This window comes from Gasterosteus aculeatus, chromosome 21 (assembly GCF_964276395.1).
Source record: "Gasterosteus aculeatus chromosome 21, fGasAcu3.hap1.1, whole genome shotgun sequence".
Classification (NCBI taxonomy): Eukaryota; Metazoa; Chordata; class Actinopteri; order Perciformes; family Gasterosteidae; genus Gasterosteus; species Gasterosteus aculeatus.
In genome coordinates, this window is record NC_135708.1 from 200,782 (window position 1) to 218,546 (window position 17,765).

The 17,765-nt window shown below is 46.9% G+C and overlaps 2 protein-coding genes across 5 annotated transcripts; one reads left to right on the forward strand and one right to left on the reverse strand.

Annotated features, from left to right (window-relative positions):
• Positions 1-1,351: 1,351 nt before the first annotated feature.
• Positions 1,352-7,803, reverse strand: alg14 (ALG14 UDP-N-acetylglucosaminyltransferase subunit). The gene is made up of 4 exons (XM_078096656.1): positions 7,524-7,803; positions 6,733-6,884; positions 6,207-6,329; positions 1,352-1,667 (listed from the first exon to the last, which is right to left on the reverse strand). The coding sequence occupies exons 1-4, from the start codon at positions 7,801-7,803 to the stop codon at positions 1,437-1,439; spliced, it is 786 nt and encodes a 261-aa protein (XP_077952782.1). The 3' UTR covers positions 1,352-1,436.
• steap2 (STEAP family member 2, metalloreductase) lies at positions 7,682-16,640 on the forward strand. 4 transcript variants are annotated; one of them, XM_040166662.2, is made up of 7 exons: positions 7,702-7,821; positions 9,673-10,266; positions 10,508-10,942; positions 12,500-12,666; positions 14,178-14,705; positions 15,322-15,486; positions 15,567-16,640. In XM_040166662.2, exons 3-7 carry the CDS (start codon positions 10,552-10,554, stop codon positions 15,858-15,860), a joined length of 1,545 nt encoding a protein of 514 aa, XP_040022596.2. In that variant the 5' UTR covers positions 7,702-7,821; positions 9,673-10,266; positions 10,508-10,551; the 3' UTR covers positions 15,861-16,640. The 4 variants fall into 4 exon arrangements, with proteins under 4 accessions (XP_077952777.1, XP_040022596.2, XP_077952779.1 ...); XM_078096653.1 differs by lacking the exon at positions 9,673-10,266 and adding an exon at positions 8,740-8,924 and having other exon boundaries at positions 7,712-7,821; XM_078096652.1 differs by lacking the exon at positions 9,673-10,266 and adding an exon at positions 8,740-8,891 and having other exon boundaries at positions 7,712-7,821.
• The last annotated feature ends 1,125 nt before the right edge of the window (positions 16,641-17,765 follow it).

Genomic DNA, 17,765 nt, shown 5'->3' on the forward strand with positions numbered 1-17,765 from the left:
CAACACATGAAACCATAACCCTTTAACAAACACCAACACATGAAACCATAACCCTTAAACAAACACCAACACATGAAACCATAACCCTTTAACACCAACACATGAAACCATAACCCTTTAACAAACACCAACACATGAAACCATAACCCTTTAACAAACACCAACACATGAAACCATAACCCTTTAACACCAACACATGAAACCATAACCCTTTAACACCAACACATGAAACCATAACCCTTTAACACCAACACATGAAACCATAACCCTTTAACAAACACCAACACATGAAACCATAACCCTTTAACAAACACCAACACATGAAACCATAACCCTTTAACAAACACCAACACATGAAACCATAACCCTTTAACAAAGACCAACACATGAAACCATAACCCTTTAACAAACACCGACACATGAAACCATAACCCTTTAACAAACACCGACACATGAAACCATAACCCTTTAACAAACACCAACACATGAAACCATAACCCTTAAACAAACACCAACACATGAAACCATAACCCTTTAACACCAACACATGAAACCATAACCCTTTAACAAACACCAACACATGAAACCATAACCCTTTAACAAACACCAACACATGAAACCATAACCCTTAAACAAACACCAACACATGAAACCATAACCCTTAAACAAACACCAACACATGAAACCATAACCCTTTAACACCAACACATGAAACCATAACCCTTTAACACCAACACATGAAACCATAACCCTTTAACACCAACACATGAAACCATAACCCTTTAACACCAACACATGAAACCATAACCCTTAAACAAAACCCACACACATGAAACCATAACCCTTTAACAAACACCAACACATGAAACCATAACCCTTTAACACCAACACATGAAACCATAACCCTTTAACAAACACCGACACATGAAACCATAACCCTTTAACACCAACACATGAAACCATAAACCTTTAACACCAACACATGAAACCATAAACCTTTAACACCAACACATGAAACCATAACCCTTTAACACCAACACATGAAACCATAACCCTTTAACACCAACACATGAAACCATAACCCTTTAACAAACACCAACACATGAAACCATAACCCTTTAACAAACACCAACACATGAAACCATAACCCTTTAACAAACACCAACACATGAAACCATAACCCTTTAACAAACACCAACACATGAAACCATAACCCTTTAACACCAACACATGAAACCATAACCCTTTAACAAACACCAACACATGAAACCATAACCCTTTAACACCAACACATGAAACCATAACCCTTTAACACCAACACATGAAACCATAACCCTTTAACACCAACACATTTGGCTTTCTCATCATTTTATTATTCTGTAACTCAAGAGCATTTATTCCTGATCACTAAGACAAACATGTTTCATACATTTGTTTCATACTAGTCTTCCAAGGAAAATGGATTTGGGATATTTGTCTCTCAGAGAGGACCACTGCACAAAGAAATAGTCCGATACTGGGTACAGGATCTTCCCCGTAAGGGACAGCGTTTCTACCCGGCAAATACTTTCAACATAAACTATCAACACTTTCTTCATTCCAAGAATTCCAAGCAGCAGGCCTGCCACGCAGAGGGGGACGCAGGTCCCCGGGCCGTTACACAGCACCTGAAACAACACACACAACACAGGGGGATGAGCAGGGGGCTTACGCTTTAAACATCATTATCTCTTCTATCCCCGAGTGTCAGACCTGGAGGTGTGTGTCCTTCACATGGCAAAGTGTCCCTGGACAAGCTACTGAACCCTTTGTGTGTGTGTGAGCATGAGATTCGATGGAGATGAGCAGAATGATGACGTGAAGCGTGCTCTAAAGAGCACAAAGGTCCATTCAGCATTTACGTTGGCCCAGTGGCCCCGGTGCTCGCTGTGTGAGCCACCCTCCCATCTGTCCTCTCTAAAGCACAGTGGCGTCAAGGTGGAAAATGTCTACAATGCTCACACTTTACTACACGCATGTGTCCTGTGGATCTCTCTGAATTCAATTCAATCCATTCATTTTATTTTGTGTACTCATACGGCATCCTCTGGGAGGAAAAAGAAAGAAACCTTAGGGCAAGGATCGCAAACTCCTCTATGCGTACGGGAGAAATAACTCAAATATTGAGAGTAGTCAGTCAGGTGTACGGCAGGACCACCATCAACCACCATCCACAGGACAGCAGAACAATTTCAGGAAGGAAGCAATGTCCGTATTTTGTTCATGAGGACAGTGATAGTAACGTGACTAATAATGATGATGATGCCGCGGCAGGAGACAGGCAGGAAAGTCTTAAGCTTTATCTTGAATGCGCTGACTGTGTCTGCCCCCCCCCGGACTGAAAGTGGCAGCTGGTTCCACAAAAGAGGAGCTTGGTACCTGAAGGCTGTGGCCCCCATCCTGCTTTATGACAACAAGTTACCAGCATCTATGAGCAGCTCTCTAGTCGGCCCCTTAAGATCAGTGTCTGAAGCAGCAAAGGTTCTATAGTTCCATTTTCTCAAACCTGGAAATCCCTGATGCAGAGTCCATACACAGTAACTAACAATTTACTCATTTGTGTCTGGGAACCTCACGTACGCACATTTGCAAACGTAGCATAAGGAAAGCGCCCGCTGTGACACTTCAGTCTATGTCGTACTTCATGAAACCTGCAGCTCATCAGGTGATCAGCGCCTTTCTCCGCCCACTATACCGCACATGGTCAGCATTTAAACGCATTTAAAGTGAATGGACATCCTTCTCTTTCTACCAGCATGTCTATCATCAGCCAGTCAAAACAGCAAAAACTAAGTTTTAGTGTTATTTTGGCATCAGCGGTGGGGAATGTGTGTATTGACCAGTGCGCTGTAGCAACGCGTTGTGTACTCGCTGTGATACGGCTGAATGCAGACCGAGATGTTTAACAACAGCTGGAATGGAATGTGACCACTGAGTGGGAGACGCGACGTCATCTGTGATTCCACTAACTGGAATATCGCTGCTTCATCTGTAACTAATGATTTCCTGTTCACTCAACTGGAAAAGTGTGACCCATGTGGCAAAAATCCTTTCAGCTCGTCCCCTCGTCCCCTTGTCCTACGTGGCGTCTGGTGTCACCAGCAGGCATATTATTGGATTAGATTCAACTTTATTGCCATTGCACAAGTACAAGTACTGAGGCAACGAAATGCAGTGAAGAATAAATGTGAAGAAACACGCTTTCGTGGCCGGTTTGTGGAATACCGCGGAATGCATAATTAGGCGCACTTTACACATCCCCTCCCATCTCTTTATGGGAAACTCCCACTTTCCGTTGACCCTCCCGTGAATGCATCTACATTCTGTGGAAGCGGCATTAGACGGACTGCTAGAAGATAACAGAAGGTCACGTGTAGGTCGCTTCCATTCATTATTCTTTCATCTGCACGGGAGCACACGGATGAGCAGTTACCAGCAACATGTTTCAAGTGATCACGGACCAGTTCTTGTCGTTATGCAACGCAGGAATGTACAACAAAATGTAGCCGAGGCACGTTAGCAGCACAAGCGAAAAAAGGTTTGAGTGTCTGGAGACCCGACATAAGAACGCCAGCAGCGCGGCACAGTTAGCTTAGCTTCTGCCTGGGCCTTTAGTGGACTTTAGTCCAGCAGGGGTGGCTGGGTAGTCGCCCTAAGCAATTCCTTCTCTGATGTTGAGGTGTGTATTCGGCCCAGCGGGGGAGGGACTGGATGAGGAAGCGGAGGGCGTTCGGGTCTACAGGAAACCGGGCGGCGCCGCTCAAGTCATCATCCAACAGAGCAGCACCAATGTGCTATGCACACGCTTCTCATAGTTCTCATAGTTTATTATTAGTACAGGTATTAAATGACTTACTCGTCTGTAGAGCAGGTACGATGCACCATTAGCATGCCATTAGCACTGGCTGCTAATCAAAGCACCACACTCAAACATCAATCCCCTGCAACTAGATTTCACCTCAGAGAGAAATCAGAGCTCGACCGAATGTAGGACTCAACACTGGGGGGCAAACGTCCATGACCGGTAAGAGATCTGAGTCCTAAGAATAAATACACTGCATATATTTACAGCATGCTACAAATGAAAATGAGCTTTGTCTGAACACTTCGCGCTCAGCGTTTAGAGACATTAGAGATCGTTGTGGAAGAACGGAAGGTAAATGTTTGCTACGTCAGCATTTACACAGAAAAAAGGGTTTCACGTCCCACTTTATCAGCTCAGTTTCTATAGAGAAAGGTAGTAAGTGCATTTCTTTACAATGAGCATAACACAATATGGATTTCACACCTGCAGCGGCCTCTGGGTGCGCTGCAGAGAGGCCTGTCCTTCTGTCTGGGTATAGAGAACTCACTTGACAGATCTGATGTGAGTTGCTAAAGTCCTATAGTTATAAAAAGCACAGCTCATTAATGCACATCACCAACTCAGCTTCTTTCCTGGAGGTTTTGTGCTTTCTCGCCTTACAGGTTTCCATAGATTGTGGTTTTATCTGTAACCTGGTCCTGCTGCTGCTGCTATCCCTATTATTATTATTATTATTAATCACATCATTGTTTCAGTGATCATAAACTCACATTACTCTGCTTCTTTCCTGAAATCATGGTGGTGTCCCTTCTCACCGATTACTGTATATGTATGTATCTGCTGGTGGTTACATCTGGTGGTGGTTATTCCTGGTGGTGGTTATATCTGATGGTGGTTATTCCTGGTGGTGGTTATATCTGCTGGTGGTTATTCCTGGTGGTGGTTATATCTGGTGGTGGTTATTCCTGGTGGTGGTTATTCCTGGTGGTGGTTACATCTGGTGGTGGTTATATCTGCTGGTGGTTATTCCTGGTGGTGGTTACATCTGGTGGTGGTTATATCTGGTGGTGGTTATATCTGGTGGTGGTTATATCTGATGGTGGTTATTCCTGGTGGTGGTTATATCTGATGGTGGTTATTCCTGGTGGTGGTTATTCCTGGTGGTGGTTATATCTGGTGGTGGTTATATCTGGTGGTGGTTATATCTGATGGTGGTTATATCTGGTGGTGGTTATATCTGATGGTGGTTATTCCTGGTGGTGGTTATATCTGATGGTGGTTATTCCTGGTGGTGGTTATTCCTGGTGGTGGTTATATCTGATGGTGGTTATATCTGATGGTGGTTATTCCTGGTGGTGGTTATTCCTGGTGGTGGTTACATCTGGTGGTGGTTATATCTGCTGGTGGTTATTCCTGATGGTGGTTATTCCTGGTGGTGGTTATTCCTGGTGGTGGTTATTCCTGGTGGTGGTTATTCCTGGTGGTGGTTATATCTGGTGGTGGTTATATCTGGTGGTGGTTATATCTGCTGGTGGTTATTCCTGATGGTGGTTATTCCTGGTGGTGGTTATTCCTGGTGGTGGTTACATCTGGTGGTGGTTATATCTGCTGGTGGTTATTCCTGATGGTGGTTATTCCTGATGGTGGTTATTCCTGGTGGTGGTTATTCCTGGTGGTGGTTATTCCTGATGGTGGTTATTCCTGATGGTGGTTATTCCTGGTGGTGGTTATTCCTGATGGTGATTATATCTGCTGGTGGTTATTCCTGATGGTGGATTGTTCTTGTGGGGGCCATCCCTAATGTTTAGCCCCACAGAGTTCATATGGGTTCATCCTGCATGTGGTGCACGGTGGAGTGGGATGGGCTTGTGCTGCTGCAGAGTGAACCGCTGCCTCACGTATTTCAGCGAGCCACTCGGCTGGGTGCGGGAGAGCAACCGGTTCCCTGCTCGCTTTTACAAAGAGATTCCAGGTCTTTTGTCTCTTTGGTTGAGGTTCCCGTTTAATTACTGTTCAAATTATAATACAGAACTTTGCATAACTTCGCTTCCTGGTCTGGTTTTGTGAGTCTGGTTTGCGGTAAAACGGTTTCATCTCCCCATCACCCATGCGTCATTACCTGTGCCCCCTATGTGAACCCCCCCCCCCCCCCGACTACTACACACCGCCACCCGTGGTCAACCTGAGATAGGCCCCTACACACATGTTGTACACAGACAGAACTAATGGCTCCTACAAACAGATCACTAAAAGACTCTGAAGCTCCAGAAACAATGAATCCTGCATTTCCTGCCGTGCAGCCAATAGCAACATGTCTGCTATGATACGGACATTGGTGCTGAAGGGCCTCTGGTCCACTCACCACGTCAGGTCGGAGTCTGAAGACCAGAGGAAGAGAGTAGCGCAGCGCGCGCAGAGAGCTGATGAGGGACGAGCTCCAGGACTGATGCACCTCCCGACTCCGTGGGATCCGACAGATGGTGAACTGCAGAAAGAGGACACGTCACCGCACTGCCAGCTTCAAACCAAAGGTCACGCGCAGCGCTCACTCTAGTACAACACAGGTCGATATTCAGCTCATCCGGGGAAACTGTGAGCAGCACATTCAGTGGGAATCAGTTTGACGTGTGAAGCCACCTGCTGGTGAGTATTCACACTGCAGCACGGACCTGAGGTCAGCTCCTGGCTCGCGGTACCAGAGACCATATGGACTTGGTAACGTGGACGTTCACGCGAGGACAGCTCGTCTCAAACGATCTATATGCATATTCTGTCTGTGCTGGTTGCTTATCAAAGAAGGGATCCAGTGTTTACAACCACACGTTCACCCCACTGCTGCCGACAGGATGCCGTCGGTAGCAGTGGTTTGAGGCGGAGCAGCGGCTCACCTGGGGCTCGCCGTCAGGGGCCCGCCTGGACCTCTCCAAGGCGCAGATCTTCTCCTCGCTCATCCGGTCGCTGTCAGCAATCACATAGTGCCGAGGGGTGTAGGCTGCAGACAGGCTGTGCACCAGGCGCAGGATCTCTGTGGTGTGACCACCTGGACGCACGCACACGCGCACACACACACACACACACACACACACACACGCACGCACACGCACACACACACACACACACACACACACACACTGACTGTTACAGGCAGGCAGAGACACTTGTAATACTTGCACAAACAAACATGACGGACGTCATTGTGTTATTTGTGTATTGATCAGAAACAAACATGACGGACGTCATTGTGTTATTTGTGTATTGATCAGAAACAAACATGACGGACGTCGTTGTGTTATTTGTGTACTGGTCGGGAGGCCAGTGTTACGTCACCACTGGGTGTTTGTGTTTACTTATCAGCAGCGGCTGTTTACTGTCGCCTGATTCGTCACACATTCACAAACAAATCTTCAAAGTTCATCGCGTGTCCATTGAGCGACACGATTAAAGAATAACGACAGATAAGAATTACGATCGCAACCAGCAGGACTGAGACGCGTTCACGGACCTGCGGGAGGTCCAGTTCTTTATTGTCACTGATAAACACGCAGGCGGCTTAAACGAGCGCTCGTGATGCGCACGCGCGCCAGTCTGCGGCTCGTTAGCTCGGAAGCTAAGCTAACGTGAAACCAGTCTGGCTAACTTAACGCTACGGTTACTGTGACGTCAGCAACGTGAACGCTACCTGACCCTGCGACGACGAGGACAGCGACCGGCCCCCCGGCTCCCGGGCCCCCGGCTCCCGGCCCCCCGGCTCCCGGCCCCCCGGCTCCCGGGCCCCCGGCTCCCGGCCCCCCGGCTCCCGGCCCCCCGGCTCCCGGGCCCCCGGCTCCCGGCCCCCCGGCTCCCGGGCCCCCGGCTCCCGGGCCGCAACTCGAAGCAGCCCTCACGACACGATACAGTCGGCTAGTGAACAACAAACAGACGAGTAGAAGAGCCAGCGCGGCTCCCAGCAGCGGCGCCATCACAGCTACGGCGGCCCGGTAGGACCACAGCCGCGCGTCTGCTACCCGGAGTTCAGGCTTCCAGGCACAACCTCCGCAATGCGACCCGAGCTGCTGTATTACTTCTTCTGATCGTTAAACAGACCAGTTTCTTTTAGAAATGACTCTGAGTCAATGTGTCCTTACGTATAGTATAGAATAGAATAGAATAGAATAGAATAGTATAGAATAGAATAGAATAGAAGTAATTTATTGAAATTCAAGATCCAGGTAGCTCCTGACAAACATAAAAGGCACATAGTTAAACTATTAAAAAGGATTCTCAAAGACAAAATGAAATTTAAAACAGACATTAAGAGTTCAGGCTGGGGGTGGAGAGAGGGAGGGGTGGGGGTTTGTGCACAGGGGGCCAGTAGTCAGGCCCCCTGTGCACAAGGTAACGTAGCCAGTAAACATGGTGAGGTACCTTTGGTTGGCGGCTTGTGTTGTTGTACAGTTGTGTGGCTCTGGGGATGAAGGATTTGGATGTGTTGGGGGACGCTTCGTCCCCTGTCCCCGACCAGAAGCACAAAGATGCTGGTGCTGGTCCCCGTTTCCTAAACGCTCATTTGTTACGAAAAGCTGCTGCACAGTGCGATGGACGGGACAATTATTAGAATAGGACAGACAATCACTCACGTAAAGGAGACATGTCCCCACGGTATAAAGCCTTTTGGAATACTGTGCATGACCAGCTGGTTATCACGGAGTAATTTATGATCTTCCCTTTTCATGCACAACATCTATTTGGAATCCTTTGTACCAACACTGTGAATGTGAATTCAACACATTTCTGTGCAGTAATGCTGTTTTCTAGTCACCTTTCTGCTGTTTGACAAAAACCCTGTCATGTATGATGATGATGTATGAAGATTAGATAAACAACCGGCAACATATGGCCGACCGAGTCTTGCACAGGTCACTTTAAGACGGATGCTACTTGCACCGATTTTCTCTGCGGGTCGTGAACGCAGCACGCGCACAGACGGGAGCGCGCGCAGCAGGATGAAGAGCCGCCGGCCGCCGGTCTGCGTGTGCCACTAACAGGAGCGTCCTCGTGAGGCTGCCAGGTGGGTGACGTGCGTCGCACCCTGCGCTGATCGGTACGTGTGCGCGTTGTCATCATCCATCAGCTGTGCGGTGGTGTGTGTTGGCCGTGCTGCGGCGCCACGGGGGGGCTGCGTGCCCTTCACGACACATTGCGTCTGCAGACGGAAGGTCACCGGGGGACGCAGCTTGTCCCGGGGGACGGGCGTCCTGTGATCGGCTCGTACCGCGCTGCTTCAGCAGATGATGGATCCTCATGTATCCAGCGTGTATGAAGCAGACATGGGGCTACTATGGTTATTAACCTGGAGAGAGGAATTGTTAGGAAGTAGTTCACATCCAGGACCACCCTCCGCTAAATGACTTCCATCAAGAACCCGATGACTCCTGCAGCCTCGTTCATTGTGAAGAAGTCGTAGCACTGGTTGGTCAGAGATCTTCTGAGCAGTCCTTCTTTTGAATAATCAACTTGAATAATGTGCAAGATTATTCTAACAATTGCTCAAATCGAACATGTACATTCCCTCTAATATACATCACATCACATGTCATTTATCTGACGCTTTTATCCAAAGCGAGTTACAATAGCTGCATTTCAACCATAAGGACACAAACCCAGAAGAACAAGAAACAAGAAAGTGCAATTTCATCAAATAAGCCGCTTTACAACTTGCTGTAGATAAGAACCATTATAAGTCCAATGTCAGTGCTACAGTTAGTTAGTGTGTTAGTGGAGGTAGAGTCTGAAGAGGTGTGTCTTTAGTCTGAAGATGTGAAGGCTCTCTGTGGTCCTGATGTCTTCAGAGACCTCCTTCCACGAGGATGCAGCCTCTGAAGGATCTAGCCTTTGAAAGGATGCAGCCTCTGAAGGATCCAGCCTTTGAAAGGATGCAGCCTCTGAAGGATCTAGCCTTTGAAAGGATGCAGCCTCTGAAGGATCTAGCCTTTGAAAGGATGCAGCCTCTGAAGGATCTAGCCTTTGAAAGGATGCAGCCTCTGAAGGATCCAGCCTTTGAAAGGATGCAGCCTCTGAAGGATCTAGCCTTTGAAAGGATGCAGCCTCTGAAGGATCTAGCCTTTGAAAGGATGCAGCCTCTGAAGGATCTAGCCTTTGAAAGGATGCAGCCTCTGAAGGATCCAGCCTTTGAAAGGATGCAGCCTCTGAAGGATCTAGCCTTTGAAAGGATGCAGCCTCTGAAGGATCTAGCCTTTGAAAGGATGCAGCCTCTGAAGGATGCAGTCTCTGGAGGGATGCAGCCTCTGAAGGATCCAGCCTTTGAAATGATGCAGTCTCTGCAGGGATGCAGCCTCTGAAGGATCCAGCCTTTGAAAGGATGCAGCATCTGGAGGATGTACCCTGGGAGACACAAGGAACACAGAAACACTAGAAAAGGACTGGTCAGCAGAGCCATGATATTAACTAAATAAAAAAATACTACTTCTAAATACTAACTTAAATAAATAGCTCCATCAACATTTTAGGACTATTAAATCAATATTAATCAATACCAGAGTAAAAGTTTCAATTTAGATGACGGGGACACAATTCTAGTATGTGTACATCATAATCGGCTGATTTCAGTTGTTTTACCTGCAAAAAAAACATTTGTCTTTTTTTCCCTCCTCTTTGCTCCCGTAGACCAGGTGAACTCCTACAAAGTAGACCCCCAGAAGAAGTCTACGATGGACTCCATCTCTATGATGGGCGACAGCAGGAGCCCTTTGTTCCTCACAGCCTCGTCTTCGCACCATCTCCAACACACACAGGCCTGTTTCCTACCCAACGGTACAAAGAGTCCTGTTGGAAACCCAGAGGCTGCCTGTCTACCCTCCCAGTCTACAGTGGCCATCTTAGGCTCAGGGGACTTCTCCAAGTGCCTGACCATCCGTCTGCTGCGCCGCGGCTTCCATGTGGTGGTGGGCAGCCGCCATCCCAAACTGGCGGCCCAGTCATTTCCTCACGTGGTGGATGTGACACACCAAGAAGACGCGGTGGGGAAGGCCAGGATCGTGTTCCTGGCAATCCGACGCGAGCACTACTCAGTCCTGTGGGACCTCAAGCATCTTCTCAAGGGTAAATAACCTTACCTGTCTCTTCACTTTCACACCACTCGAGTGGAGATTCAAATGTATCCTTTTCCACAAAAGACAAATGACTCACATGCCCACATTTGAGCTAAAGTTACTGCACTGAATATGGTGCAAAACGCATTCAGGTGTACATTATATTCTTTGCTCAAAGAAATATGGAGCAAAGTGCAACGGTCTGCATGGGCGGACTTTCTCCCAGGGAAGCGTACCCATTGGCTGCATGACTTGACAGTGTATTGTCTTTTTTGGTAATGAACCAACGTGGGTTCAAATAGTTTTGTCTGGTTGATTTAACTACGGACTGCTTAACTTAAATCTATCTGACTCATTGTGAGATACCACAAAATTCTCAATCAGCTACAAACACCTGCTGAACACAGAGATTGGATTTTCTTCCGTTCACGTTAACATTTATTTGAGCCCCAGGCGGCACAAACAAATTGACAATTCAACAAAAACACGATTTTATACCTCCACCACCATTGGATTCTGAGCTGAGGGGCTGGCGTCCCACTTCGGAGCCCCTAACCTTCCTGTTCCGTGTGTAATGGTCAAGAACAAGTGTCATGATGCTTGGATGCATTTCATTGCTCCCTGCTCTCATGTCCTCCGGCCTCCAGTGCCGTCATTCTAGTCAACACGGCATGCTTTTTATCAACAAAATGGTTCTGGTTGTTGTTGTTCTTTATTAGAAGAATTTGACTCGACGCGGGGACACTGGTCACTGGTCCTAGCTCATCTCAAAACCTGCCTTCCCCCTAGACTGGACCCCCTCCAATTCGCAGAAGAAGTCATCTCCACAGCGCTTCACTGTGCCTGTACTCTCCCACCGCAACAATAAAAACACCTACATGAGAATGCTGCTCATCGATTTCAGTTCAGCATTCAACACCATCAGCCAAACTAGCTGAGCATGGCATCGACACCTCCCTCTGTAGCTGGATACTGGATTTCCTATCTTAACCAACTACATCACACTTTATGGGAAATGCTCTGACCGCAAACTACTGCATCCCCCTGATATTGAATCCATCCACCTCAAGCGCTGCCTGCGGAGGGCAGGCATGATCATCAGGGACACCACAGCTCAGCCACGATCTGTTTGTCCTCCTTCCCTCTGGGGGACTGTAGCAAATAGGTGTGTTTCTTAATTTGTCTTTGTGGAAAAGGATTTGTGAGAATGAGATGAAGAATATAGGACCATTGTGACCATTGTCCACTGTCACAGGTTTATTGCTTCAATGATACATCCATGCACAAAACAGAAAACCAATGGTCCTTAACTTGCTCCTTAATGGTTTGTCAAGCTGCAGTATAGAGATAGTTACACCCTGAAGGATCCATGTACCTCTTACTGTTCAAGCCTCAGAGAGGCCACCAACCTTACGCCTCCTCCTTCTACTTCAACAGCAGTAGAAGGAGGAGGCTTTACTGTTTAGTACTACACATGGTTCACTCATGCCAGCCCATTGTGTAAAAAAACGTCGTTGTATAGGAATGTCTTTGACTATAGAAACCAGTTTTTCTTGTTGTTCATCAGGCAAGATCCTGGTGGATGTGAGTAACAACAGGAGGCCAAACCAGTACCCAGAGTCTAACGCTGAGTATCTGGCTTCACTGCTGCCAGACTCCATAGCGGTCAAAGGATTCAACGTCATCTCAGCCTGGGCAATGCAGCAGAGCTGCCCCAAAGACGCCAGCACACAGGTACAGTCACTCATGTCCTACTGTAAAAGTCTCTTCTGGGTATTTCAATGGCTTTTCAATTGACCTACCAGAGACAGCTCTGCTAGAATCAGGAGACATCCGTATGGACAGTCAGCTGGTTGTGTATCAAGGGATGTCTGTTCAAAGATGGCCTCTGTAGTTTGATGTTGTTGCCCTCCCTGATCCTCCCGTGGACCGTGTTGGCAATCAGCCTTGGGTTTTACACCATCACCTTCTCCACCTCGGGCAGCACAAGATTAACTGGAGTTTGACGCACAGACATCTTGACCATCAGTTGACCCAAAACACAAAGTGTCTCGCTAGAGACTGAAAGCAGACTCTCCGTCATCTAAGTAATACCGAATAAGGCAGCGGTTCCCAAACTTTTTATCCTGACCTCCTTCTTGCACCCCCCCTATTTAAAAAAGAAAGAGCCTATTTATAACTGCAACAAAATTGGACCAATGAAAGAACAGTTTGCTCATGCGTGGTATTGTTATCTAATATTTAGATGGCAGTTGAATCTTGCAGTGTCAACAAACACCGAACAAACAGGCAACTGTAACATCGTATCATATTAATCCTGAATCGGAACAAACAAACAAACAAACAAACACACTCAGTCAGAGTATGAACAGCCTGAATACAGGATCCAATATTCACTCTACTGTATTCTGGGCTGTTTCTGGCTGTTTTCTGGCCCATGGTGGTTATATAAGCCTTTAGAACCAAAGATGGTTTAACCACCAGGTTCCTGCTGTGGTCATGTGTCCGTTGAACGAGATGCTGAAGTTACTTCACAGCAGAGACGCTCCGATCAGGTTTTTTGGTGCCGATCACCGATCACTGAAATCAGTATCTGCCGATCCGATAATACCGATCACGGTGTCGATTTAAGCATTCTATTTATTGTGTAGCATTATTTATGAAACGAATCATTCTTAACAACATTGGTTTTGTATTTTAAGTATTTAAATTACGAGACGAGAGAGTATCATGAATTGACAACCATCCGTTTTATTGCAGGAAACGTGCAACATTGTAGAAATGCCAATGTAGAAAAGCTCTCTCGCTTACTATAAAATGTGTAAATAATAATAAATATTAAAACAATAATAAGAATATAAATCTTTAAATGAAAATCACAACAATAGAATAACATGTGCAACATTCCACTCTAGAGGCTCTCAATAGAACTTATAGGAGGAGATAACAGACAGAATAAAGATTAAAGGTGCACAGGAAGTCAGCAATTAAACCAAACATGTATATCTATCTGAATAGTGTCTCACTCACTCACTCGGAGAGGGGGAATACTAGAGTATTCAAACCTTACTTCTGATTAAGCAGCATCACTGGCAGATTTGCCTTGATAAATATAAGCATCTCAGCATTTTTAGGAGTCAACCTGTTCCTCTTCTCATCTCAAATATGTCCTGCTATATGTCTCCACTCCACTCTCCTCCTCACCATCCTTCCTGGGTGTCTAACTGATCTGCTGCTCTCTGTAGGTGTTTATCTGCAGTGACTCGCTGGAGGCTCGGCAGCAGATTATGGAATTAGCCCGCCAGCTCAACTTCCTGCCGGTGGATATGGGCACCTTGTCTTCCTCGCGGGATATTGAGAACATTCCCATACAGTTATTTCCTGGCTGGAAGGGCCCCGTCCTTGCTGCCGTAGCGCTCTCCATCTTCTTTTTCGCCTACTCTTTTGTACGAGATATTATCCACCCATATGTGAAATACAAGCAGAGTGACTTTTACAAGATCCCCTTAGAGATGGTCAACCGGACACTGCCCACTGTAGCCATCACTCTCTTGGCCCTGGTGTACCTGGCAGGCCAGCTGGCAGCCGCCCACCAGCTCTACTACGGAACCAAGTACAGGCATTTCCCACACTGGCTGGAGGGCTGGCTGCAGAGCCGCAAACAGATGGGTCTCCTCAGCTTCTTCCTGGCGGCTGTCCATGTCGTCTACAGCCTCTGTCTGCCCATGAGGAGGTCGGAGAGGTACCTGCTGCTCAACACGGCCTACCAGCAGGTCAGTTGTGCTCACCGACTGTACCTGGTAGCAAGCGGCAGGAATGTTTGTCAGGAAATAGTTGCAGCTGATGACTCTCTCTACACCCACCAAGTCTTTCTCTGTTTGTGTACAACATGAAGCACATGCTAATGTACCGATGCCACATCAGTGAACAAATATTACAAATTAAAGTGAAAACTGTGGATGGCCATTTAATACGTAGGAGGTGTCATTATAGACACGTTGACTATCTCTGTTTTTTAATGTGGTGGCCAGCACCTTGTTCAACTTTGGACAGTCAGCACCGCTCGTCCAGTCCAGCGACAAACTGTGTCCTCTCACAATGTCCACTCTCCACAGATGTGAGATTAATACCTATCCTCTTGTCTCACTCTCACTGACCTCACATTGTAGTGTATGCAGAGGTTTTACTTTCATTTCAGATCTTGTAACTGCACGTCAGTGGGAGATGAGCCATGTGAAGAGGCAAGATCTTAATATGACTTAGACACTAATATTACCTGTAAAATCCCATTCCTGTATGCACCGTAAAGGGAAAGTAGCTCGCTGTTAATCTGGCCGTGCATCAAGGTGATTGGGATGAATTCCTTCTGGAGCATGCTTTGTGTTGCAGGTCCATGCTAATGTTGAGAACGCGTGGAATGAGGAGGAGGTGTGGCGGGTGGAAATGTACGTTTCCTTTGGGATCATGAGTCTCGGGCTGCTGTCGCTCCTGGCCATCACCTCCATCCCCTCTGTCCACAGCACGCTGAACTGGAGGGAGTTCAGCTTTATACAGGTACTGCTATACAGATACTGCTCTGTGACTAGTCAGTGCATCCACATGTAGCATCATGCGTCCTCCTGTGTCTGCTGCAGTCCACACTAGGCTACGTGGCTCTGCTGATCGCTACCTTCCACGGGCTGCTGTTCGGCTGGAAGCGGGCCTTTGAGGAGGAGGCCTACCGTTTCTACCTGCCCCCCAGCTTTGTGGTGGCCCTAGCCCTGCCGGTGTGTGTCATACTGGGGAAGGTGCTGATGCTGCTCCCCTGTGTGGCCCGCAAGCTCCACCAGATCCGCCGGGGCCTGGATAGCAGCCGGTACCGCTGCCGGCGCCTGGAGCCAGGGGGCTTGGCTGCCCACGTTTCCCCTGAGAGAGTCACCGTCATGTGATCAGACACTCACATATACTGTATCGTTACTGAACCAATGGTCCTATTGTCTTACGTTGATGCTGTGAACAGAATTGGTGAATTGTGTCCTTATTAGCTGTTACTATTAGTAGAACTACTGTGGCCATGAATTTGTCAAGTCAAGGAAATGACCCAGATGATGTCGTAGCGATGGCCAGAAGAATGCAGACTACTGACGTATTGCAAGAAGCCTTTGAAAGATGTGTTTACAGGCAGGGACGCTTTCCACAGACTTTTCAACTTAAAAGCTTCTCCTGCGCAGATTGATGGTCATTTTTCTTCTCAGTCGGTCTCTTGAGTTCCCTAAAGCCCTGAATTGCAATACTAAACGTCTGTATTACGCCTGTAATTGTGCAGTATTTCTGTGTTTTTATTTTTACTGCTCACAACACAGAACGGGAATATACAGCAGCATAGAAGCTGTACCTGCAGTCCCTCATATGTATCCCCTCCTCCAGGCCTTCTGTAGACAAGGGCAAGACATGTTCTGAGCCAACTGCAGGTTCTGCAGCATCACTGTGTTGTGAATACAGTGGGACGCTTGAATCTACGATGTCTGATCTTCATTTTGTTTACATCACATGTCATTTTATCCAAAGAGACAATAACAATAAGGATACAAACTCAGAAGAACAAGAAACAACAGAGTGCAATTTCATCAAATAAGCCACTTTACAACTTGCTGTAGATAAGAACCATTAATCAGGAATCATTTATTGCCAAAATATGTAATATAATATAATAAAGGACTTTGACTTGGCGGTTGGTGTGTGACAGATAGTAACAACAGACAAGACCACAGTGCACAAGTAATAAAATGAAATGCTAATGCGATGGGTTATTATAAAATAAGAGAATAAAGTTAGTTAAAAATATTTTTTTTAAAGTGCACCAGTGAACAGTTAAAGTGACATGTGCAGTATGAGGGGGAGTGACCGGGGGGATGTTATAGTCAGTCAGTGGGGGACCGGCTCTGTTGATGAGCCCGACTGCCGACGGGAAGAAACTGTTAGTGTGGCGGGAGGTCTTAGTCCTGATGGACCTCAGCCTCCTGCCAGATGGAAGGGGCACAAACAGGTTTTGTCCGGGGTGGGAGGGGTCGGCCACCATCTTTTTAGCTGCTTCAGAGACCTGGAAGCGAACAAGTCCTGCAGGGACGGCAGATTGCAGCCGATCAGCCTCTCTGCAGAGCGGAGGACACGCTGCAGCCTGCCCTTGTCCTTGGCTGTGGCTGCAGCGTACCAGACGCTGATGGAGGAGCAGAGGATGGACTCCATGATGGCCGTGTAGAAGTGGACCATCATCGTCTTTGGCAGGTTAAGTTTGAATAAAAGTACAATTTAAGTGATAGTTTTGTGTTGTTTTAAACACAGCAAGTATTTGAGTATTGAGTATTATATATATATATATATATATATATTTATTTAGCTCCCAGTAAATTCCCTTGTCTTTGATCTGTATAAACTTACCACACAGAGGTAATGAAACGCCAACAGAAAAGATTTTATGTTTTGTCAGTTAACCAGGTTGTTAAATCATCATAGAAGTTCGCTCGTGTCTTAAGGAGCTTATGGTACCGTGTTGCGCGCGTAGATATGAATCCTTTGAGCGATGAGTCAGCCAATAGGAAGCCTTCAGGAGACACTGACGTGTCCACACAGAAGCCAGTGGCCAGCAGGGGGCGCAGCTTCAACACCAAAAGGGAAACATTTAGAATTATGAAATAGCAAACCGTAGAAACGACGCACTCTGCGTGTGAAATCTGTCACTTTTATTCAGCGTGTAGATTTCAGATGAACATAGAAACTTTTAGGTTGACAGGTGAACAAAGACAAGGAACAAGAAACACGTACAAATACCTGGAGATATTTAGCATCCGTTCGGA

Excerpts from the sequence above, each read along its gene's own strand:
- steap2 (XM_078096651.1), top strand. The coding sequence starts at position 10,552 with ATGGACTCCATCTCTATGATGGGCGACAGCAGGAGCCCTTTGTTCCTC. Across the intron at positions 12,667-14,177 it reads CCAAAGACGCCAGCACACAG|GTGTTTATCTGCAGTGACTC; the intron begins GTACAGTCACTC and ends TGCTCTCTGTAG. Across the intron at positions 15,487-15,566 it reads GGGAGTTCAGCTTTATACAG|TCCACACTAGGCTACGTGGC; the intron begins GTACTGCTATAC and ends TGTCTGCTGCAG.
- alg14 (XM_078096656.1), bottom strand. The coding sequence starts at position 7,803 with ATGGCGCCGCTGCTGGGAGCCGCGCTGGCTCTTCTACTCGTCTGTTTG. Across the intron at positions 6,885-7,523 it reads CCTCGTCGTCGCAGGGTCAG|GTGGTCACACCACAGAGATC; the intron begins GTAGCGTTCACG and ends GCGTGCGTCCAG. Across the intron at positions 6,330-6,732 it reads CCCCTGACGGCGAGCCCCAG|TTCACCATCTGTCGGATCCC; the intron begins GTGAGCCGCTGC and ends CTCTTTCTGCAG.